Source organism: Vipera berus, assembly GCF_964194415.1.
Source record: "Vipera berus genome assembly, chromosome: 1".
Classification (NCBI taxonomy): domain Eukaryota; kingdom Metazoa; phylum Chordata; class Lepidosauria; order Squamata; family Viperidae; genus Vipera; species Vipera berus.
This window is the reverse complement of record NC_138202.1, coordinates 37,446,909-37,473,064: the sequence shown is the minus strand read 5'-3', so window position 1 is coordinate 37,473,064 and position 26,156 is coordinate 37,446,909. Positions and strand designations below refer to the sequence as shown.

Sequence of the window (26,156 nt, the reverse complement as noted above, 5' to 3'; positions counted from 1 at the left end):
GAGTTAGCCTGCAGTACTGCATTCTAACCACTGCTCCACTGCACTCTTATATCATGATTTTATATTGTATTGTAACCACTCGGAATCTTTGGATTGGAATAATAACAAATATTATAAATAATAAATACTTTATGTGCTTGTTGCTGTTACAATTAACTTTTTGTTTTAAATCTAGAAACTGTGTGTATACATTCACATAGATGCTTAATTTTTTCTCTTGCTCTCTTAATCTTTATTTGTCCATTTTATTCTAAGCTAGAATTTAAGGTTTTCTTGATACCTTTTTTCCATTCAAAAACTTAGTGCTTTAGTCACTTATGAAATCTATGCTGGTAATACCTTTATGTTACTAATATTTTTATCCAAATATAATACTTGATATGCATTCCAGTGAATAATTTTCATCATAATTTAGGCTGTTTTTAAACTACAGTTATATTCAAAAAGTACAAAAGTAGTGAGTAGAAAAGGTCAGATAAAATAATGTTGTCTTAATTGGTCTAGGATAATAGGCAAAATAGGCCTATTTTTATTTGATGTTAAGATTGTTACTCATTTCCCCTTTCTCTGTCTATTAGAATACAGGTAGTCCTCAACTTACCATCACAATTGAGCCCAAAATTTATGTTGTTAAGTGAGAAATTTGTTAAGTGAGTTTTGCCCCATTTTATGATTTTTCTCACCACATTTGTTAAGTATTATTTCTTAAAACTTGATACAGTTCTTAAATTAGTAGCTTAGTTGTGAAGTGAATCTGGTTTCACCATTGACTTTGCTTGTCAGAAGGTTGCAATGACTCCTGGACACTGCAGTCGTCATAAATGTGAGTCAATTTTCAAGTATCTGAATGTAAATCATGTGACCATAGGGATGCTGCAACAGTCATAAGTGTGAAAAATCCTGTATTTAGCTCTGGGAAGTGGGGGGGGGAACTGGGTGGGTTTGGGGTGGGAGGGATTTGGGGATATATTGTAAAATTTTGTTTTTGTAAAACTCTTTAATAAAAAAAATAAGTGTGAAAAATGGTCCTAGGTCACTTTTTTCAATGCTGTTGTAAGTCAAAGATTGACATTAGGCTGGGATTAAATCTTCATGGGAGACCGAGAGAGAGCTTTGTGGTCAGACTGTAGTTTACACAGTGATTTATGAAGAATGGTATTGCTGTGAAATCAGTTAAGATGGATCTGTTTAATAGCTAGCAAGCGATAGCATAAAAGACTATGCAACATTGAAGGAAATGTTGGAAATGTATGGATGCCCAATTAGGCAGTTAAAAGGATACTTCCATCATTCTGAATTAATGCTCTTCAAATATACTTTTTTCTTGACCCTTTTTCTTTTTATCTACTGTTTTTTGTTTTTTGTAGTTATTTATTTATATCCCATTACAACCTAAGCAAACAGCAAATCTGCTTTTTACAAAATATGAAAAATATTAACAATTCCATTATAAGCATTAAAAATAGGAATAACAAATTTAGAATTAAACATTAAAAAAATGCAGATGAACAGATATAAGATAAAAAGATGGGCAAATTAGCTATCTAGAACAGGGGTGTCAAACTGGCAGCCTGCAGGTCAGATGCGTCACATGCAGGCCACGTCCACCACAGTTCCGCAAAGGCAAAAAAGTCATGATATGTCACAAAATATCACGTGACGCGATCGAGTTTGACACCTGTGATCTAGAACATTCTGTGGAACAGCTCAATTTTTATCATTAACCTGAGTGCCATCACAGAAATTTTGGAAGAATAAGAGATTAAATGGATCCTGGCTGGGGAAGAAAGTGTCAGAGCTAGGTACAGGTCTGAACTGAAAAAATATTTTTTCTTGTCTGTTTTACTAGTAAGACTAATCTATCTCCTGAATTGGAAGGACATAAAAAAAACATATCAAGTACTATAAAGTTGGGAAGAGGAAATTTAACATCAGGTGCAAGATGGCTGAAATAATATGGTTTATATAGTGTTCCTCCTGCGGAGTAAGCCTTTTTTAATCAGTAAATTCAAGACACATTCACTGAGCATTCGGAAGCTTAAAAGCCACAGCATGCAATGCAAGAGATTCTGTGATTGTTAGAAGAACTGAAAGACTTTCCTCAAGCGATAAATGTTGTCTACTTTCAACAGCATAAATGTCAAATGTTTGCCAGCCTAATTAGAGCAGTAGGTCAGCTACTGCTTTCCGTGTATAAACCTGGGCCATTAGCTACATCAAAAGGATATATTTTGCTAAATCATTTTTTAATGTTCTGATGTTGAAACTCAGCAGATTATTTTCTCATGTAGTTTCATTAGTAAATATTAAAATGCATGCATACATGTACACAAACAGATAGTAAACATTTCAAACAGGATTACTTTGCAAAAGATAGTCTTTTCTGGTTTCAAAATATGTACCTTAAGAAAACAAAAGTGCTCCTTTCCTTAAAGCAGGTATAAATCAAAATATATAAGGATTTTAAGGTGAAATAGAAGAATCTATAGAAAATAACTAATCTCAGCTGAAAACTACACAAAAGACCCAAGTACCACTATGAAATCTTTGCTGAAATATTCCTTACTAAATTAAAAGGGCTGTAATGAGAGTAATGGATTTAATTAATTTTAAATCAAGGTGAAATCAGATTAAGATTTAAACTACCTATGATGTATTGTTTAGAAATAATCATCCTGTTTCTTATTTGATACAGATAAATCATATTATTTTAAAAAACAGAAACATGTTAGATGTTTAGAAATGAACAGTTCAGAGATTCCCTCATGATACATTTTCTCTGCTTTACAGAATAAAAGTGTTTCAGGGTAGTAATATTTTCATTCGCTATCAGGAAATTAGCAGAAGCCAATTAAAATTGGTGCAAGGCAAAGTGTTTTTCATGCATATTATTCCATACACTTTTTCTGCTGCAGATTTACTGCTGGCAAGGTTCAATGTTTGGGTATTAGAAAATGCTGAACCATCCCACAGAAAGAACTGAAATGGGCAAGCAAGGAAGTAAAAATGTTGAAGAAAAAGTCAGAAAGATATCTAGCCCAAAAACGTGTAATTTAAGAAAGGTACCTTCTCAGTTGGATTTGAATACTGGAGGCCAGTATTTTCAGCTATTAAGCTATTAACTGTCCATGTATGTTTTTTGACACTGGATGGATTTACTTGATCTGTATTCTCTTTATAGTGGGGAGGCTGATTTTCTGCAGGCAAAAGAGCAGAAGAACATCTTTCAGATAGTAACAAATCAGTTATATATCCCTTTTAGAAGTTCAAGCAGGAGTGTGCACAGGAAAGTTATTAGGGCTTAACTCTAAATTGGGTTTTTGGAGATAGCTCAGCTAATGTAATAACATAAGATAGCTGAAAGTAATTCTTAAACTATTTCTAGCTAGGTTGGTATAAAAATATCCATTAGTTGTATTTTGCTGCTGTGTTCTTGTTGGATTGCAGAAATGTGATCAGGTGTAGGAGAAGAGCAGGCAGTCTGAGGGGGCAGAGTCAAGAGAGAACTTAGCCTAGAATCATTACATATCCATGTCCAAGTCCAGCCCCCTCCAAATTCCATTACCTTTTATTTAACACCAATTTAGTGCTGATCATTAGTTGACCAGATTCTTATGCGTATGATTGATCAATAAATCTTCTGAACTGCAACTTATGTGTGATCCTGATCCTTTGCACTTGACGTTAGGTGAACATAGGAAAATGAGCATGCACCATTGTTAACCAAGAAGATTAGATCCTTTTATTTTTAACAATGTTTTGCTAACTGCAAGGAGCATGCCACAATTGATTCATTGTTATTCTTTATACGTTTGTTTTCAGTAGATCTACAGAATATGTTTTGGTGCTTAAAAGCTTTTAATTTTCTTCTCAAAATTTAAACTGCTTAGTTATCTCTTAATTTAGCTTATGCTACAAATTGTCTTCCTAGATTTATCCAGCCTCTTCTCAAAATAGGGGAATTGGGGAATAAATAGATGTGAAAAGCCTTCCTCCTTCCTCATCCAATGGGTTCTTGTTTATTCACAGTGGGTGATCTCTGTGTGAATTGTGTAACCAGCCTGGTTCTTTTCTTCTACCACTCCTATCTCAAACCTATTTTATTCCTCAATTGTAATATTTTATATATGTTGTAAAATGTCTCAGATACTTAGGACTCCAAATTCTTTTGTGTGCGTAAAAAATATTTTAGACATTTTGGAAGAGGATAAATGCATTTCAACATAAGTATAGTATTTGTGACATGGTATTTATCCTTCATTTATTTATTTGTTAAATTTATTTGCCACCTCTTTTGCCCTTGGGCTACTCTAGGCAGCTTGCAATAACAAAAATGAAAAAATGAAGTGTAAACATAACTGTAGTAATGGAATAATAGAATAAACAGTGAAAAACACACTGACACCAGTGCAATGGACTTTGAAACTCCATTGTGTATATGAATTGGCAGAATATTTTCCTCCATATGGTCTATAAATTGTTTCATTGCTGCTCAGTATGTGGTTAGGCTTCATTATCCACATCAACAATTTACTGAAAGTATATCTTCAGCTTCCTACTGAGTTAAACTGTTAGGATAACACTGTTGTTGCCTAATACAATATCCAAGTTGCTCTGATTGTTCATTCACAGCTGCGGAAGGCAAAAGCCCTGGAATCTTGATCTTGCTCTGATTTTGGAACTGAAGATTATTATCACGTTAAGCCTCGGGTAAAGTTGCCCCAGAGATAGTTTTATTTAGAATACTATTTTTTGAGGTTGATTATATGGCAACAGACTTCAAGATATTTTGCTTGATTGGTTGGCATCCCAACTTTTTGTCTGAAATATAACAATTCAGAATAAGTATTGAACAATTTCATTTGTATTTCTTGCTAGATAGACAGAATGTTTAAGCCCAGTGGTTGACTTACAATTGTTAGAGCCATAACCATTTTCACTATAGGATCTCTCTTTTTATATTTCTCGGTGACCTCTCCCATATCTCTAAGCTCCAAACTATTTTTAACACTTAAGTGGGCCAATTGAAATGATAATGAAAGAATTGTATATAGATATGTATTATATATTGCTCTACAAATCTTAGAGCTGTATTTTGAAATACAGTATATAACCTATTCTGATTTTCTAGGTGGTAGGTGGAGAATTCATGTGTACATGTTGCCTTCCATACTCATTTTTGCAATCTCTGAAGCCCCAGAATCATATTACCTTAATTCAGTGGTGATAGACAATTTCTTCATGGCTTGATTTGTCTTTTTTTTTAAAAAAAGGCTAAAATATTGCATCCTTTCATTTTAAAAAGCACATAATTAAAATAGGACTGAAAGCACTGGGCCTGCCTTCAGTACTGATTTCACTGCAGGATTGCATATAAGTATAGTATGTCTGTCAAGATTCAAAGTAAGGAAGTTAATTATTCATGGTTTAGATTAATAATGCTAAAATTTTCTTACCACAAAGCGTTCTAAATAAAAATAAAATATTCAATTTGGGGATATTCTGTAAATTTGGCATGATAATTTGTCTATGTGATAACAAGAGGAAAATAAATCTTCACATGGCTTCTGAATAGATATATGTAGTATCTTCTTTTAAGTACAGGTCCTCAACATGACTGTCAAGTGCACAATTATGGTTGCAAGTCATGGTGGTCATTAAGTGAGTCACTAAGTGATCGCATCCAATTTTATGAAATTTTTGTGACAGTAATTGAACATGGCAGTCATTAAAAAAAAGTCAATTTTCTCCAATGCGCAGTTTTTGCTGGAAATTGGAAGTACTGCAAATGCTGAAAAACAGCTGAAAATCTTGACCACATGACTGCAGGAAGATGCAAATAAATGCAAGCCAATAGCCAAGTGCCCAAAATGTGATCACATGACGGGATGTAGGTAGCTTGGAGGGGAGGGTCTGTCATAACTTTAAAAGATCACAAAGCAATTATTATTGAGTCCTGGAAGAACAGGAGCACACACAGAAATTTCTCCTTCATTGAATTTTCATGAGTGTAGATTAAAATCCAGGGCTTTGAAAAAAAAAAGATCAGGTGGTAATTGGGACTGGAATTTCCACACTAAATGCAATGCAATCACAAAATGAGGCCAGGGGGTTCTTTTAGGCATCAGCAAAAGAAGCCTAGCATGTGAAAGAAAGTGAGCTGGTGTGAATGAAGGACCTTCTGATCAGGTTTTTGTTTCACACTGGGCCATTTGCATTTGTTCTTGTGCAGCTAGAATTATCCCCTTGGTTCTTTCTTCACTTTTCTTGCTCTTAGCCATTGGCAGGTGTTATCTTTGCTTTGCCTGCTTTTTTTTAATGTACAGGTAGTCCTCGACTTACATCGGTTCGTTTAGTAACCTCTTGAAGTTACAATGGCACTGAAAAAAGTGACTTATGACCATTTTCCAGACTTACCACGGTTGCTGCATCCTCATGGTCATGTGAGCAAATTTCAGACACTTGGCAACTGACTCATAATTTATGATGGTTGCCATGTCCGAAGGTCATGTGATCACCTTTTGCAACCTTCTGAAGCAAAGTCAGTGGGGAAACCAGTGGGGAAACCACTTAACAACCATGTGAATAATTTAACACCAGCATTGATTCACTTAATAACTGTGGAAAGAAAGGGCGTAAAATGGGGCAAAATTCACTTAACAAATGTCTCATTTATCAACATAAATTTGGGCTCAATTCCCATTATAAGTCGAGGACTACCTGTATTGGCTATGTAATACTTTGCCTTGCTATGTCTTATTTCTCCAGTACTTGGAAAGCCTTCATGGTGTACTAACTTCAGTGAGTCTTCTTCACTGTCCTTCAGATATCCTTCGAATGCCCTTCTATTATTTCTAGACATTTGATTATTCAATCATGTGGCAGGGAATTGAATTATTATTATTAAATTAAAATGTGTATGCTGCCTAATTCTCAATGACACTCTTCTGAGGAATAGTTGGAGGCAGGTAAGAATAAAGAAGGCTATGGACACAACAATTGCTTACTTCAAGTATCTGAACGGCTGTCATGGAGAAGACAGAGCAGAACTGTTCAGTTGTTCCAGAAAACAGAATAATAAACAGTATCTTTAAATTACAAGGGTTAGTCCTGTGGGGAAAGTTTACATCGGGTGTCAAACTGCCGGCCTGTGGGCCGGACGCATCACGATGAAACCGCGCCCACCCCATTGCCGGCAATGAGGAAAAACCGATACGTCGTGCGACGTCATGTGACGTCATGAGTTTGACATGTCTGGTCTACATGCAAGAGTTGTTTAATAATGGGGAAGCAGTAGTGGACTCTGATTTACTGGAGGGGTTTAGAAACTAGAAGACCATGTGTTGAGAATGTTGTAGTGATGAATTGGACTGGAGTTTGGATTAGATGACATTCAAAATCCCTTTATGTTCTATGAAGAGGACTTGCAATATTTATTTTGAGTAAAAGAAAGAGAAAGTACATGCTGAATTACATATTATTTGGTTGGCTCAAGTTGACTCAGGTTTACTCAGTTTTCCATCCTACCGAGGTTGGTAAAATGAGGACCCAGATTGTTGGGGGCAATATGCTTCATATAAACCGCTTAGAGAGTGCTGTAAAGCATTATGAAGTGGTATATACGGTAAGTCTAAGTGCTATTGCTACAGTATTTAAGAAGTTATGTGAAGCTCTTATTTCCTCCAGTGAATTCTGAAATTGTTAAAGGCTTCTTAGGGCAAATCTGCTTAGAGCAGTTGGACACTTGGATTCTCAGGGTTGTTGTTTTATAAATAAATATATTTGGCTATACTTTTGAAGAGGATAGTCAGGAACAGGAGCTGACAAAAACGGGCAGTGCTACTAATGATTTAGGAAAGCTCCCTCCATAAAAAAAAGGCATGCTTGTAAATTAGATCACATTGCACATCAAAGTTCTTTAACCTAATTCTAAAAACAGTGCTTATCTTCCTGCTTTGCTGACCTCAGTGATAACAACAGGAAGAATTTAGAAAGTTGTCATGTGCTACAGTGGTGAGACAAAGTTTGTGAACTCTTTAAAACTATATATATATATATATATATATATATATATATATATATATATATATATATATATATATATATATATATATATATATATATATATATATATATATATATGTGTGTGTGTGTGTGTGTGTGTGTGTGTGTGTGTGTGTGTGTGTTAAGTATTTGTCAAGGCTTTTTGAAAGCACCTTGCTAATTAACTCTTTCATTCCTGTTTTGGCCTGTCTCAAGGCTTATCCACAGGATATAGTCAACTATGACAGCTCATTATTTGTGCAAATTATTCAAATTGCTAATAAAGAATTTTGGGAGGCTGAGATGGCCATTTCGTCATACCCTTTATCTGAGATTCGAACCTGGGCTGATTGTATATTAGGCAGTTGTTTTAACTTGCTGAGCCACAGGTTCTTTCTCTCTTTTTATTAGCTAGAAGGCAAGGCAAATATATGTTAAGTATTTGTCAAGGCTTTTTGAAAGCACCTTGCTAATTAACTTAGCAAGGTGTTAATTAGCAAGGTGCTTTCAAAAAGCCTTGACAAATACTTAACATATATTTGCCTTGCCTTCTAGCTAATAAAAAGAGAGAAAAAACCTGTGGCTCAGCAAGTTAAAAAAGAGTTAATTAGCAAGGTGCTTTCAAAAAGCCTTGACAAATACTTAACATATATTTGCCTTACCTTCTAGCTAATAAAAAGAGAGAAAGAACCTGTGGCTCAGCAAGTTAAAACAACTGCCTAATATACAATCAGCCCAGGTTCGAATCTCAGATAAAGGGTATGACGAAATGGCCATCTCAGCCTCCCAAAATTCTTTATTAGCAATTTGAATAATTTGCACAAATAATGAGCTGTCATAGTTGACTATATCCTGTGGATAAGCCTTGAGACAGGCCAAAACAGGAATGAAAGAGTTAATTAGCAAGGTGCTTTCAAAAAGCCTTGACAAATACTTTATATATTTATATTTTAACTACCCTGTAAACCGCCCTGAGTCCTTCGGGAAAGGGCGGTATATAAATGTAATAAAATAAATAAATAAATAAATAAATAAATATATAATCTGCAGGATCCATAGTGTGATTAGAACTTCATCTAAATCTTAAGTGACTTTGATTGAACAGTGTACTGTATCATGTTCTTATTAAAGATATTGAGCCAACATTCAGTATCTTGATTTCTTATAAAATTTTACGTTTAGTAACTAGTGGCAATTATTTAGCAGCAATAAATTCAGCCTTATCTTTCTTGTGCCTATTGATCAATGTCCCCCATTGGCTTGGAGATTTTCCTTCTCAGGGTACCGCCAGTTAATGAATGCTGGTGGGTTATTCCCAGGGGAAGGGCGTTCTCTGTGGGTGCGCCATCCCTATGGAACCAACTACCTGCAGAATTTAGGACTGCCCCTGACCTTCGCTCATTTCGCCGGGACCTGAAAACTTGGCTCTTGGAGATGTTTGTCCCAGACTGAGGGGTTTTTAATTTTAATTGGGTTTTAGATTTACTTTTGGGGCTTGAATTTAATTAATTGTTTTAATTGATTTTAACTTTTGTATTTCATGGTTTTAACTGCCCTGTAAACCGCCCTGAGTCCTACGGGAATAGGGCGGTATACAAATTCAATAAATAATAATAATAATAATAATAATAATAATAATAATAATAATAATAATAATAATAATAAAAACAGTGAATATTGTTTCTGCATTTTCAATAAAGACATGTTACGGTGACCAGGGGTCCCCAACCCCCAGTCCGTGGACTGGTACCAGGCCGCGACATGCCTGCAACTGGTCCACACAAACAAGCAAAGCCCCATCCATGGGATGCAGGCAGCACACAAAACTACACACTCTCTGGTCCATGGAAAAACGTTTATGGAACCGGTCCCTGGTGTCCAAAAGGTTGGGGACCTCTGTGGTAGATATTTGGGATAGTGTTTGTTTAACCAGAATCCCTTTATTTATGAAGAGGACTTAGAGGAAACTGATCATGCTGTGGATCATAGTACTGCAGGATTTGTTGAATAACAACAGGGGACACACAGTTTAATCCAGGGATAGCCATGTAAACTCACTGATAAGCTTGAACCTATCAAACTGGTTTAGTATATATGCTTTGAGTGCCTGGAAAAACGGTGGAATATAAATCTTACAGAAAAACAGTCCAGCTGGCTGCTATACATAGTAATAGCTTTTTGTAACCTCAGCTCTTGCCATTGTGCCAACTTCTGAACATGAATTTGATATTTTAAAAATCTCATGTCTTTTTCCAATCACTTTTTGATCATTGATTTTTTTTTTATCAAAAGTACAACTATAACTTGTTTCCTGTATGTATACTTTCTTTTTTGGTAAAGCTTCCTTTTTCCTGTTTGGTTATGACTCTATAAAGTTAAACAGTTAGCTTTGTTCAAACTGTTAACACGTACTTCTCATTTGCAAATTGAAACTACATGCAGTAATTGTACTGGACAATACGTTAGTACTCTGATTTTCTCCAAAAATACATTGAGTTGTTTCTGTGATGGCATCAAGGTAAGATTTTGGCAAGCCTGCTAAGAATGACTTACCATTTCTTTGAAGAATAATATTCTGTTTTATGACAAGTAAGAATTCTGAAATCATCAGCCCAAAAGTAAATTAGGCTTATTTATCATTACAGAGTGACTTTTTTCATTCTCCAGATTATGGTTGAAGATTAAATCTTATTTGTTAGTTAATATGCCTACCTAGTGATTTACCTTTTTATTTTGATGAATCTCAGTGCTTTTTTTAAAAAAATGTTTTCTTAAACTGCCTTTATTGTATGATACGAACTGAATGCCATTCTGTTTAAATCTATGAAATTATTTTGCCATGTGCTGTTGTTTAATTGAACATGACACACAAGTTTCATATAGAATTGCTACAAATTTTGCAACATTACTAATTCTGAATTCAGATAATCAATTCTAAAAGATTTAATTTGCTGTTCTAGTTAAATATATTTACAGAACTATTTGTGTGATGCTACTTTCCATGTCAGTGTTTATTTGTGGCACTATGGAAAATAGCATCACTTCCCTAATGTTATTTATTTAAAGTCTTTGCTTTATTTTTTTAAAAAATCAGCAAATCACCACTTCTTTACCATACAGTTAAATAGTAAGCAAAAGAATTCTCTGGGGAGATGAGAATTATTTGGCCTTTGAGTCATCTAGTCTGCAAGGTCTCTTAAGTCTCCCCTCCCCCTCTCAGTAACTGCAGGTGCCTCAATTGATATGCATACAAATGAGATTCAGTTTTAGCTACCCCTTTCTTTCTCCTAAGCAAGAGGATATGCTTGTAGGTCCCTACATGTCTGATGCTATCTTGGCTATCTCATATTCACCCTAAATGGGAAAATATATTGTGGCTGAGATTACCATGAGGAAGTGACTCTTCCCAGAACACAAGGAAGTCATCTAGGCAGAATTTGAATCTTATGCCTCCAGCCTGCATAAGAAAAGGAAGAAATCAAGACATGGTCTTGATCCTGTTTTCCACTCTGTCTCCACTATATAAATATATGTTTAAAATTAAATGTTCCAGCTAAGAAGAGGCACAGACAGTATAACAAAGCAAGGAGTTTTACTTCTCATATTTCTTGAAATAACTGTTTGTGTGTGATTTTCTTCACTTTGGGGAAAGAACAAGGAAGTTCCTACCACTGTGACTACCTGATTTTCTCTTGTTGATAGTCTCTAGAACAGGGGTGTCAAACTGCCGGCCCACGGGCTGGATGCATCATGCCGAAACCATGCCCACCCCAGCTCCGACAATGGGGGAAAAGTCGTGATATGTCTTGACACGTCACGTGATGTTTCAAGTTTGACACCCCTGCTCTAGAATAAGCAGTGATCCTGAGAATTGGAAGAAAGAAGCCCACTCCTTGGAAGATTAATTGGTAAGATTTTGAATCAACTGTCAGTTTTCCATGGACTGCATTTGCATCATGATTGATTTATTGATTGTGAGCCATCAAGTTGGTATCAGCTCTTAGAGGACATTAAGTTGAATTTACCTAAGAGCATCTATCCCCAGCTTGGTCCTTCGGGTCTTCCAATGGTGTACCTGTTAGTGCTATAATTGAGTCCATCCTTATTGATGCTGGTCATCATCATCTTTTCTTCTTTTTCCAGCATGATAGACATATCCATATTTCTTGCTGGTTCCCTTAGTGCTGGTAGACAATCATTAAAAGGCAGAAGCTACCTATCACTTCAGTATCTTCATTGAGACTGGTTGCATTATCTGTTATCACAAGCGAGTTTTTATATTTGGTCTCATTTTTTTCATTATATTCTTAACTTTGGTTACAAGAGCTTTGCAATCACTTGCATTTTCAGCTATTGGTGTCATCAGTGTAGTGCAGGTTGTTGATGATTTTCTTCAATTTTTAAAACCATGATCATCTTCCTTCAGTCCTGTTTCCTTAATATATTTTCCATATGTAAGTTGAATAAATAATAAGCGAGTATACAGCTTTGTCTCATTCCTTTGCCAGCCTGGAGCCAATCTATTTTGCCAATCTGTACTGTGACTTCTTGTCCTGGTTATAGGTTTTGCATGAGAATTCCTATTTTTCTAAGCACCTTTCATAATTCGACATAATTGACACAATCAGTTGCCTTTCTGTAATCAATGCAGCACATACCGGATTCCTTTTGGTATTCTTTGGTTTTGGCAATTACCCAGCATGAATCAGAAATAATGTTTCATGTTCTTCTACCTTTTTTAAAAATGCCAGCTCTTTAGAAAAGGTGGAAGAACATGAAACATTATTTAGGGCTCCAATCTGTGTCAGATGTTCCTCAGTTTTATTTTGCTTTTCTGTGAAAGTAAGGATATTGTATGATAGCTTGCACGTTGTCTATGGAAATTCTCAATCATCCCGGTCATGGTCGTCCCAAAGATACTTTTCAAAAGGCAACTGGATTTTTTTTGGTTTTTTTCCTTAAAAACCTATCACTTCTCATCCAAGAAGCTACTTTAATTGTGATCGAATGGTGGGGAATGGAAGGATTCCCCACCATCCTATTTTATTACTCAGCATTCTATTTTATTCCCCATCATTCTTCTATTCTATTCGTTTATTCCCCACCATTCAATCAGAACTGAAGAAACCTCTTGGATGGGAAGTGAAATGTTTTCAAGGGAAAGAAACCAAGGAAGTCCAGTTGCCTTTTGAAAAGCACTTTTGGTGGCTTCCACATTCTATGAGGTCACCTTTCTTTGGTATTGGTATGTAGGTTGTCCTTTTCCAATCTTTTGGACACTGTAACATTCTCCAGGTTTTCTAGCATAGTTTGATTACAAGTAGTCCTCTACTTACAACCAGAATTTCTGTTGCTAAGGAAGGTGGTTGTTAAGTGAGTCCATCTGATTTTATGACCTTTCTGCCACAGTTGTTAAGCAAATCACTGCAATGGTTAAGTAAATCACATGATTTTTAAGTGAATCCAGCTTCCCCCATGAACTTTGTTTGTCAGAAGTTTGCTTGGAAGATGGTGAACACATGAACACATGAATGATTGTAATACATTACACCATTGTAAATACATGCTGGTTGCCAAGTGCCCATATTTTGACCATATGACCATTGGGATGCCTTAAGTGTGAGGACTGGTAATAAATCACTTTTTCAGTCCCATTTTTTCCACTGTCGTTGTAGTTTTGAATGGTCGCTAAATGAATGGTTGTAGGTTGAGGATGACCTATAAAACTTTTACTGATTCTTCTTTTATTTTTCCTATAACTTTTCTATGAGTGTTACAACAGCTTCTTTAGCCTTCCAACTTGGTAATGATCAGATCTAACTTCATTGTCCAGTATTAGAGATTCCTGTAAGTAGAGATTATCATCTAAGGTATCTTGAATTTTGGCATCTCTACTGTACAGAATTTCAGTACTGTATATTCCTTCCACCTTTGATTCTTCTTTGAATTAGTTAGTATCAGTCCAGTGATTTTCTTTAGAATATCAGTTTTGAGGCTGGAATCTCAAATTTCTATAGTAGCAGTATAAATAATATGTCAGTGCTTTGCCATTGTAACATTATTCCATGTCTCTTTTTGTGGCCAAAATCCTGCCATTTTGAAGTCAAGCACCAACCATATAACAATATAAAATAGAGGCACCATAGTTAAATCAAATCTCTGGAGGAAAATCCTGAACCATTAGTTGTCAGAAGTAGTATTGAAATTAACTTTGCCTCTATTATTTGGCTTGTTCATAAGGCAGAAATGGGTGACTTCTGGTGGGTCTAAACCACATATGTCACAGGTGAGCGGCTTCAATCTGTCAAATAACTAAGTGATCAGGTCATATTCATTCATTTATTTATTTTTAGTAGGGAAAGTGGATTTTTTTCCCTTTTTCTAATGTTATCTCTATTTTAATGTTTTTGTGGGGACTGCACCAGTTACCATCAGGAAGGAACCTCAGAATGCAAGCAGAGATCATGACTCCAAGTGAAGAACTTAAATTAAGGATAGTCTTTTTTAATCATATGTAGAATATCCTGTGTATGTAATGTGTTATATTACATTCTGTAGTATGTATGTTAGGAATTGTCTCGGTTCAGAAATAAAGTTCAATCTATTCTGAGGTGTAAAGTCTCTTGAAAATCAGCATAAAATATCTTTTGATTCACTGCACAGCTACATCAATAACCTTTGGATTTCTATATTATAATGCTGAATCTGGCTTCAAGTAATGTCATACTATCTGTTCTGAGTTCCTGTTTTGCAGACTGTGGATTTTATTGAGGAAGTCAGCTATTGAATAAGTACTGTATTTACTCATAGGGTTCCTTAAAAAGAAGATAATCACTTTGCACTTTTGTTTTGAATCATGTACTAATAAATCTTTTGCCTCTTTGATCATGCAATCTCCTAATATGTGCTTGGTTCTGATTTGAAATCTATTTACCGTAGATTCCGGCGTATAAGACTACTTTTTAACCCATGAAAATCTTCTCAAAAGTCAGGGGTCGTCTTATACGCCTAGTCGTCTTATGCGCCGGAAAATACGGTAGTGATAGTTCAAATTCTTCAATAACTCAAAAGCATCTCATACAATCTTTTCAAACCCAGTGTCACTTCTTGAGCACTTTACAAACAGTTTGGTGTTATGCAGCTGTTGTGTAACAGAAAGTTTGCTGAAAGCTGTTCTCTGAAGTGGTTTACTTGTAAGGTTCATCTCAAAATCATTGAAATTGAAAAATGTAAACTTTCAAAAGCTGTTTTGCAAGAGAGTCTACATTTACACACATTATCATTTTAGGACAGTAAAATTAGAACTTTCATTTAGTACCTCATAGATGTTTTCAGGCACACACTGAAGTGCTTCAAAGCGTTAGTGTGACTTTTCAAAGTTATGTAACTATATTTTCAAAAATTAGAGCTTGCAAACATGTAACAGTGTGTTGAACTTGAGGAAAAAATATACATAAGCATTATGTCAAATCAAAGCAATTATTTGGGCCAAATAACATTTGGCAGTATCTGGTAGCTTCTCATAAAGTTTTGTTCAAGTCGAGCTTGACTCATGGTGTCTTCATGTCCATGTAGCTTTCTTGTCAGCTACACAGATATAGTTTGCCTTACATTGTTTGTCTTCTTTGTCTTTACATTTGTCTTGTTTTGACCTCCTGGTTAGCCCCGGTATTCCTAGGAAATCCCATTCAGGTCCTAAATAGGCCAAACACCATTCATGCACTTGAGCAAGTAGTATTAATATGGGAAATTGTTTTAGAGTTATATTACTTTGTAATTAAATTACATTTTCTCAATTCAACCAATCTTGTTTTAAATAAGTTTAAATAATCATAAATTTTCCTGAGAATTGCCGTAAATTAAATTAATTTTAATTAGCTGTTTAATATATTATCTTTTTCAGAGTGAGTGGATTGGAGCAATAGGCATGTGGCTTCTTACCTCTGTCATACTAGGTAATATAGGTCAGCTGTACATCCTGTATAATCTCAGGGTTTTTTCTGTTAAACAACCATACTAAATGAAATTTACATTGGCTTTAGCCAACTCATTCTAGTGAAGTCAGAACCATAGGTTTGTGATTTCCTGTTGGCCTGGGAGAAAAATAGATTATTGCGTTCACATACAATAGTTAAAAAAAATCTGGTTAACCAACAGGAATTAGATCTGCTTGTTGTCATTTATAGTAAGAGAAAGAACTCATATTTTCCCATAACTTTCCCAGCTGTAGAATATACTGCTGGAGTTTTATGTGACTGGTGTGATCTATTTTGCTTATAAGTGCGTATTATGGTCCAACTGTTTTTGGACTAATATTACAGATACATAATTTGGCTTGTTGACATAAGTTAGAGAGAACTAGAATGATAAATTATCTCATCCTCTTCAGTACCGATATCTGCTTGCATATTGTTTGATGTGATATTTTTTTCTTTGCTTTCTTTCTTTCTTTCTTTACTGCTTGAACAAAAACATGAAACTGTTCAGGGCTGTTTCTCAGAGGCTCTGATGAATGAGACATTGCAGAAAACTTTAAAAATCCTGCTGATCTTCTGGGACAGAGTTTTTGTTTCTCTGGAGCAGTGTTTCTCAACCTTAGCAACTTTAAGATGTGTGGATTTCAGCTCACAAAATTCACTAGCCAGTATGCTGGCTTGGGAATTCTGGGAGTTGAAGTCCACAGAACTTAAAATTACAAGGTTCAGGGAACACAACTGTGGAGTATGGTGGAGCAGAGGGGATGAACAGGGATATTGGAGAAACAGTTTGGTGTAATGGTTAAAGGTGCTGTCCTAGAAACCAGGAGAGTGAGAATTCTAATCCTGCCTTAGGCATGAGAAAGCCAGCTGGATGTCTTTAGTCCTGTCGCTTTTTTCAACCCAACCGATCTCATGGGGCTGTTTTTGTGGGGAAAATAGAAGGATGAAGAGGAGCATCATGTATATTTGATGCATTGAGTTATCTATAAAGTAACAGAGGCAGGGATAAAAATCTAACAAAGTAAATACAATACTTTGGTAGTGATGATGGTAATGTAGACATATGTGCATAACTGGTAAGCCCTCAAAATAACAATATTCCTCCACCCTACAAGGTCTCTTGATCTTACATAATAAAATTAACATGCAAGTTACTGTGATATTAAAAAATAGGATTTCTTTAACAAAAGGAGAATAAGAAAAAAGTTAGTATTAAGTCTGTAAATAACAAAAATAGAACAGTGGGACCTAACAGAGTAAGGAAATAATTCTAAAAATTATTCTTGCTTGTATACCTCAGGAGCTGAGTTGGAGATAATTGTAGTCCATTCATTCAGTTAATAGTTGAGCAGCTGTCACCATGAAAGATTAGTGAGGGGGAAAATGTATTATTTCAGTCCTTCCCTTGTATGGCTTTACTTTTTTGGGATGCCTATTTCTCTCTACTTTTCAGAAACTTTTTCAACCACTTGAATTAAAAAAAGTTTAAGGACATCCAGTTCTTGATCATCTAAGATCAAAACTTGATATATTTCAAGCATTCCAGAGAGGCTGCATGTGCAGTCTTAAATTTCAGATATATTGGAAAATTTCATTTGGCTGCAAATGCCAACACCAACACATCAGAGGGGGCTGCACTGTTACGATATAAACCTAACCAACTTTTGCTTCACCGAAGCAAATGGAAGAAAAAGGTTTGATGTCCTTGTAAAACAACTTTGTAAGGCTTGAGAGAATATGAAGATACAGAAAGGTATCTAGCACTATGTATGAGAGAGATCCTGTTTTCCTCATGTAGCTAACGTAGTTACTGTAAAAAGTTGCTTCACATTGTTGACCAGGTTAACTTAATTATTTTCCTTACTGCCTGTCAGAATTTCTGTATAGTCTTGAACAGAGATACTTTTTCCAGTCAGGGAACTATCCCAAAGTTATTTATATCTTATGGTAATTGAACCAAAGTTTTGCATGCCAAAGTTATAGACTATTGAATTACAACTTGGCCAAAGTGCTTTTGTGTTGGTGTTATAATTTGGTCTTAAATAATGAGGGTTGAGATGCAATCCTCCAGGAATATCTTCTGCTCAAAATGAATGAGAACTATGATGCTGTGACTCATTTCCTGCCAGATGTGAAAACAGATCTATAGCTGCTGCACAAACCATCAGCCCCAGTTCCTCCTTCTCCTCCCCTTTGTATGGCATCACATTATTGTGGTACATATTTCATGCTTTTCTTCAAATTCACTAGGACTTAGGAAAATAATTGCTGAATAATATTACATCATGTTATATAAACCCAGACATTTCAAAGCAGCAATGGAGGGCAGCTTTTCTGCAACAATCTTATATCCACCATAGTGTCTCATTCAGTCTCCAAAGAAATTAGACCCTTCAAGTGTTGTCATGTGTTTTAAAAAACTGCTACTTACTTAAAAGTTGTAATCCCAGCAGTCAACATTGATCCTAAGTGTACTTACAATATACATATTGTTAAGTGTTGGTGAGTGGGATCTTTTCCAGAAGAATACTTCACTGTTTCCTTTTTCTACTCAATGATGATTCTTGCCAAGTTTGTGATTTAGGAGAAATAGGTTCTAACTGCTTGGTTGGCCTCACCCTGAGAATTAAAAATAGCCATAAGACCATTAGTTGCTTCAAAAGTTGGTATGTAGAGATTCAAGAATCTGGCTCCTTGATATACTAGGTACCAGAAATCCAGAAATTAGAATAGAACGCTCACAGTTGCCAAACATAAGCTTCAAGGATATAGTTCCTTCTAATCCTCACAGTGATCTTTTTTTTGCCATTAATATAAATGTACATGCACTCAAAAAACTGGAGGTTATTTCATCACTTTTGATAGCTCCATCTATTTTGTGAATTCTGGTGGATTGATAATCCAACACATTTAGACAGTACCAACTTGGATGACAAGTATTAATTAGTATTGACACTTCATGATTTTAAGTAGGAGTCTTTGTCAGGAGATTGCCTATAAATCTGGGATGGGACAGGATTTTTAAAAAGAGAGGGATCATCTTATGTGTGAGAACCTTTTTCCATTATTCAGCATGAAGAAAAGTTTCCTTTTATCTGCCACTATTGAGCTTAGTATTAGGACATGCAACATACAGGGACATAAAGCTCTCTGATCCTTTTCTTTTTGGAAAGGCTTCCAATGGTTGTGAGTGGACTTGAACTGCCTGGGTTGATAATAATAATAATAATAATAATAATAATAATAATAATAATAATAATAATAATAATAATGATGATGATGATGATGATGATGATGATGATGATGATGATGATGATGATGATGATGATGCAGCACTGAAATTAGTATATCAGGAAGGCTTACTGACTACTGGAGAGACCAAACTAGCCTACAAGAAAGACCAATTGAAGAACAGAATAGAGTCATGGGAAGACAAAGCACTACATGGCCAGTACATTAAAAAAATAGCTGGGAAAGCAGATAATAACAAGACCTGGCAATGGCTAAGAGCAAGAAATTTGAAGAAAGAGACCGAGGGCCTAATTCTGGCTGCACAAGACCAAGCCTTAAGGACAAATGCATACAAAGTCAAAATTGAGAAGACAGCAACAGACAGTAAGTGCCGCCTATGCAAAGAAGCTGAAGAAACAGTGGACCATCTGGTAAGCTGCTGCAAGAAGATCACACAGACTGACTACAAGCAGCGGCATGACAAAGTAGCAACAATGGTGCATTGAAAGATCTGCAAGAAATATCACTTGCCTGTAAGCAAGAACGGGTGGGATCATAAAATAGAGAAAGTCATAGAAAATGATAAAGTTAAACTGCTCTGGAACTTCAGAATTCAAACAGACAAGCACCTGCAACATAACACCCCGGACTTAACAATTGTCCATAAGAAAGACAAAAAAGTCTGGATAGTGGACGTGGCAGTGCCTGGAGATAGCAGAATAGACGAGAAAGAACTGGAGAAGATAACAAAATACCTACAAATAGAAATAGAAAAACTGTGGCAAAAGCAAGCAAGGGTAGTTACCAATAGTATTAGGCGCCTTGGGTGCAATCCCAAAACAAAAAAAGTTCCATCAGACTTTTTAACTTCTCGCGAGATCTCAAGAAGTTAGAAAGTCTGATGGAACTTTTTTTTTACCCATAGTCCCACAAACACATGGCGAAGGCTGAGAAGCGAACGGAGAAATGGAATGCAGCTGAAAGGCTGGTTAGTAAAAAAAAAACGCTTGGGGGAGCAAGGGCATCTGGGCGGGGACGGGAGCGGCAACCTTACCCTGCATGGTGGCGGGAGGGTAGAGCACGTGCTCTTCCCATGCCAGGCCAGCCCCTGCAGCCCCAGGGCAGCCGTGCTGGATGGTGGTGGGCAGGGTGTTGAGGTGGGGGCTGGCAGGCTGACCAAAGCAACAGGTGGAGTGCCAGAGGCTCAGGGAGGGAGGGCACTGAAGTGGGCGGTCGGGCCATTGGCAAGAGCAATGTGTCTGAGTGGAAAGCGTCCTCAGAACAAGTGGGGCAGGTAAGAAAAGAAATCATTGCTTCCCCAGAAAAAGCCTTTCTTTCCTTACCTGACTCCCAGCCCCATGCTCTTTCTCCTTCGCAATCTGCCACCGCCACATACAAGGAAACGAAGGTTTTTGGGAGCAAAAAAGGTTAATCAATCAATTCCAACTACTTGTGAAAGATCGTGAAGTTGGAATTGATTGACCTTTCCCCCCCCAAAAAAAACTTCCTTTGTTTTCTTGTACACAGCGGCAACAGCGGATTGCGAAGGAGAAACAGCATGGGGCTGGGAGTCAGGGCTGCGAAGTTCTCTTCTCTTCTCAAAGCTGTAGCTGAATGGACCTGCCCCACTTGTTCCACAGCTGCTTTTGGCCGAGCCGCATTGCAGCAGCATTGGGTGCAATACGTGAGGTGGCAAACAGCTGCGTCATGCCGAAACCGGCCATTTGCCACCTCCTGCCCAATGCCACTGCCATGAGGCTGTGGAACAAGCTGGGTGGCAGTAAGAAACTGGTACAGTATACCGGTTCTTACCTCCACCTGGCTTGTTCCGTGGCCTCATAGCAGTGGCATTGGGTGCGATGCACGAGGCGGCAAACAGTTCAGTTCATTGGTTCTGAGATCACATCTGCCAGTTTCGTGAGAACTTTGGGGTGTAGTCCATCTGGTCCAGGTGATTTGAACTCCTCTATGGTGGACAGGTGCTCACTTACCATTTTCTTCCCTATCTTAACTTGTGTTTCTAATCTGTTTTTTATGGTACTGTTTTTGATAGGTTGGACTGTTTTTTCCCTTTGTGTAAATACGGGTGGAAAAAACAAGTTGAGTAGTTCTGGTTTCTCCCTGTTGCTTTGCACTGTCTTGCCACTTTCTCCCACTAGTGGACCATGTTGAAAGAAGCTTTCTAAAATAAAAACAAAAAGTTTTTTTAAATCTGAAATTAGAACCCAGCAGTACCATGATATGGCTTATCCAATATTAACTCCACATTTGTAGCACCATAAGAACATGAGTGTCAACTTGGATAACACCACTGACCCATCAGGATGGCATTCTGTGCCCACATTGCCAAACCAGATGTTTTCAGGAAGCCCTATGATATGAACCAGAGAGTGATAACTTTTTCTTACTATTTGAATATAGCAGGCAGTATTTAAGGGAGTGGTAAACAGCTCTTTAGACTACTAGCCCCGATAGTCCAGTCTTCCAGGTGTCTTTTTAAATATTCTAAATTGGTAGCCATCATTCTAATTGCACAATGAAATTATACATTATTTAAAGATACATATTTGTGTGTGTGTGTGTTTGTGTGTATACGTGCCTTTTGGGAGAGGAGGGGCTTCTCATTCTGCATAATATCCTTTTAGTCACTATGATTTAGGTAAGGGGATTTCAATATTGGTGGTTTATTTTAAAATCTCCGAATTTTGCCTCCCCCCTGTTACATTCTGAGTTGATATTTTCTTTGACTTATTCACCGTGACTCCAGGACTCCTTCCCCAATCAGTTGCTGCCAACTGCCAGCAACTTTCAACCCATTCATTAATGTGTGAAGTTTGAATTTTTTTTGCTGATGTGCATTACTCTGCGTGGAACCCCCATTTGACATCTGGCACTCATTCATTCATATAGTTCGGAGAAATATTTTTGGACCTCTTGGCTGTATGTTTTATTTTCCTCTTGTGATAAATTTTGTAGTGTTGGCAAATTTGGCCACTTCTGTGCTCAAATGTAGTAACAAAACAAATAGAAATGCTCTGGCCCCAGGGTGCACGTCTCTCCAGTACACATTGCAGAGCATTAATTGTAGTTTTGGTGGATCAGAGTTCTAGTTCTCATACCAACAACCTCACTAGATTAAGTTGGAATTCTAATCACAATTTTATCTTGATCAATATTTACTTTTCTATTTTTAGAAGTATTTTACGATTGCATTTTTCTATCCTAGAATGCAGTGTCTATGTGAAATACACTATAAGAGAACTATAAGTAAAAAAAAAGTGCTTTTAATCTAAACCTAAAATGTAGATTAGGGAGCAGGTGATACAACAAGAAAAGAGAAAAATATTTGTCCTTTTATTTCTCTGCATAGAATTACTGCTAATAGTTTGCTTAACAAGTATCCAGTACTGTTATTTAAGCCACATACATCAGTAGTGTAGTACAAGAAAGATGTTTCATTCACATAAAAAGCTGTGTCTTTTTCATTAAAACAAAAAACAAAATAAAGTTTCTATATAGAAGATTGGTTAAGACTTGTTTTGGTTGTTTTTTTATGTCTGTTGGGTATGATAAATTAGATTGTTGTTAAATTACTTTATTTTTAATATGTGTATAATTAAATGAGGTTAGATTTCTTTGATTTAGCTGGCAACAATTTAAAAAACCCTCTTCATACAATTTGTGTAATGGGTATACACAAGCTGATATTTGTGCAATAGGACTTTCTGTCCTTTTCTTCATTTGCACCCTATCTCCAAAATTTCTTTGGTGATTTTTGGGGAATTGGAAGGGACAAAAACAATCTAGTTTGCCATTCCATTTGTTCTATTGGCAGGCGAACTCAAATTCTTAAATGCTATAAGGAGAAGTTCTGAAGTGAACAGTCATCTTAGCACTTCCCTTGGAACTTGGGATATTCAAGTAAGGATAAATGGCTTGTAAGAAAATTGAGATAGATTATGTCCTGGGCTTCAGATATACCTATGAAACAAACAGAATTCCTTCAACATGGGAACTTCTAAAGAAACTACAAGCAATAGGCAAGATTATTTTTTTCCTCTGATAGCACAAACCAGTACAATCAGATCAGCATTGTAGAAATCTCTGAAGGCATGAAACTGGGTAGGAGACCTATTTTACCATATAATATGCATTTTGTGTCCATACGATCATTTTTAAGTATTTTCAGACTAGAGAGAATGTGTTCATAAGTCTGTTTCATGCTTATTTGTTTTAGTTAGCATTGGAAAAACATAAATTTGCATTTAAACATGAAAATGTTTTTCCCCCCACAGACAGTGTGTTCTTCTATGCATTTTATCAAAAACAAAAAATGGAGAGACTACAAGATAATGTTCAGATTTCCATTTGGGAAGTTTGAATTGAATCATTTCATAAATGAAAATATCTAAAATTCTGAAGCACTGCTATTTCAGACTGTAAAATATATCATAGATCTTGTGCTTGTCTTTGATTTACTGTTTATTCTTATTGATTTATTTTTCAGTGAACAGAGTATATGCCAAGCCCGGGCATCAGTTATGGTTTATGACGATACCAGTAAGAAATGGGTGCCAATAAAGCCTGGACAACAGGGCTTCAGCCGAATCAACATCTATCACAACACGGCCAGCAACACATTTAGAGTAGTTGGAGTTAAACTTCAAGATCAACAAGTGAGTGTTTTTCAGCATTTCAACCATAAAAATTCTAAAATAGAATTCAAAGAACAGTGGTTGTTCTGTGTTTTAGAAAAAGGTATATTAGTGTGTATATGTACATATAAACTTTTTATTTTAAGAATACATTCTTTCCTCTGTGGTTGAAATACATAATTTATGCTAAGCAAAGGATGCCTTATGCTGAAGTGGGCTGTGGCTCCATTTAACTGTCTCAAGTGGTTACAAGAAGTTCTCCAGGGTTTCAGATAATTCCAGCATTACCATGAGATGCCAAATTACATATTGTTCTACTTCAAACCACACAAGACAACTTGCTTTACAAGAAAACTCTCATTAGCACAATACTCTTCTACAGTCATCATTTGCTATGAAAGTCCCTTGAACCCTATGGCCTTAATGATTTTCAAAAGGCAGTAAGTTGAAGCTCTCCATACCTTCAGAAACAAGATGTTTCTTATCATCTGGACTTGAATGAGCAGCTTCATTCCTCAGCAGCCCTTTTTAAGATTTCACAGAACTAACACTAGTCAATAAAGATGATATAATAAGCACCATGCATGTAGGAATTAAGAAGTTAAAAACTCATATTGGCTGGAAGCCTATTGGTTATCAGTAGACTAACTTCAATAATGTGGAAACTACTAAACTGGCTTTTTTTGCAGAAATAAATTGGGTTACTTAGCTTGGGCCAGTTTCAATTTCTGAGTCATTCAGGGGCAACTCCAAGATAAAAATATTGCAATAATCTAAACATGAGGTGAGAATGAATCACAATTATACGGGCTTTCTGTTTCCAAAATGTGTGTGTTTGGCTCATCAGTCAAATTGGAAGGTCTTCTAGCCAGTCTTTACCTGATGCTTAAGTAGCAACCAGTGTCTTTGAATTTTTACAGGCAATCTACAAGAATACCATAATTGATGGTATGAAATGCTCTTAGATGTGCAATAGGACCACATACAATCCAGCTATATATACCTTGACATAGATGATCCCACCAGAGTAACTCATATGGTTTCTCTTCTATGTCAAGGCCTGAATAATGATTGAAATGTATCTAGATGACCCATTTCTTTTAGGGTTTTCTGTAGATGAAGCTCTGTCATCTTCTCTAAAAAAGATTGGAGTTTGGGCAGAAGTTCTGTAATATAGCTGGATAGAAGTATGCTTCCTTCACTGTAGATGGTTTCTCTCTTTCCATCAGAGTGATATTATTTACCTTCCAGATCCAGCTGAATGCATTCTACTTAGGAAGCCAGGAATGGCATAAATCCAATCATGCTGCAAAGGATTGTTTTCACTTTCTTGATCTCTACAAGCTGAAAATGATCCCAGATAATCTTGTTAGACATTACCCTTGTCACCTCATAAGATTCTGTCCAATTAGTGTCCATCTTCAATGAATGTGAGTCATTTTATCTCAAAGAATCCCATAAAATTATTGTGGTGGTTAGCAGAGAAATCAGCTTCTTTACCCAAGTCTATTAGGTGATATGTGTCTGTAGACATAGAAAAAGCTGTAAAGAAAACTCATTCCACTCCTTATATGCCACTAAATACTCCTAAACAATGGGCATTCACTCATTGTCTTCTGCCAACATTGCTGTATCTCTCTCTAGCTGCTTCATTTCTTGAAGCTTTACAGAAAGGGAGGCCCTCAATCTGCAACTTGGGAAACCCTGCTTGTTTTCAGTCATGTTTAATGTTCTTGTTGAATCCCAGAAAACAGCTATTTGAAGACTGGAAAAGTTCCTAGGTGCCTTCAGGAAATCTCTTGCATTTATTAAGTGCCTGGGGCAGGCCATTTTAATTAACCCAGCGCACTCACAGAGGTCAGGCAAGGTGACAATGTGCATAAAAGATTGGACTGATGACAGCGCCCTCTACTTTCAAATCACATTGTTGCTACGCCTTGTAGAATATACTTTACTTCCAAACTGATGTAGGCATTTGGATCTGAGGAGGAAGAATACCTAGACTGAAAAGAGCAATATTTATGATATGGGGGGGGGGGGAGAGAAGGGGAGTTAGAAGTCTGAGCTGTGAGGACAGAGCAAAACAAGGAGTTGTATAGACTGTGGAGACTCTGACTCTGGCAGAACTGTTGAGATAAACCCTAGCTCATTTATAAATATTTGCTTTATGTGTGTGTGTGGGGGGGAGACAAGCTATAATCCCTAGGATCTCCAGTTGAAAGGATCAGATAACAGGTGTTGAGATAGA

The 26,156-nt window shown here is 36.4% G+C and overlaps 1 protein-coding gene across 8 annotated transcripts in view; it reads left to right on the top strand.

The window, feature by feature from the left end:
• The window catches only part of EVL (Enah/Vasp-like), a 178,061-nt gene that overhangs the window by 69,073 nt on the left and 82,832 nt on the right, over positions 1 to 26,156 (top strand). For 7 of the 8 annotated variants that reach the window (XM_081314082.1, XM_081314080.1, XM_081314079.1 and 4 more), the window contains exon 2: positions 23,761 to 23,929. In XM_081314082.1, the coding sequence (XP_081170208.1) occupies positions 23,761 to 23,929 (169 nt within the window). Of the gene's footprint in view, positions 1 to 23,760; positions 23,930 to 26,156 lie in introns of those variants that run through there. The other variant, XM_081314086.1, reaches the window with a different exon arrangement.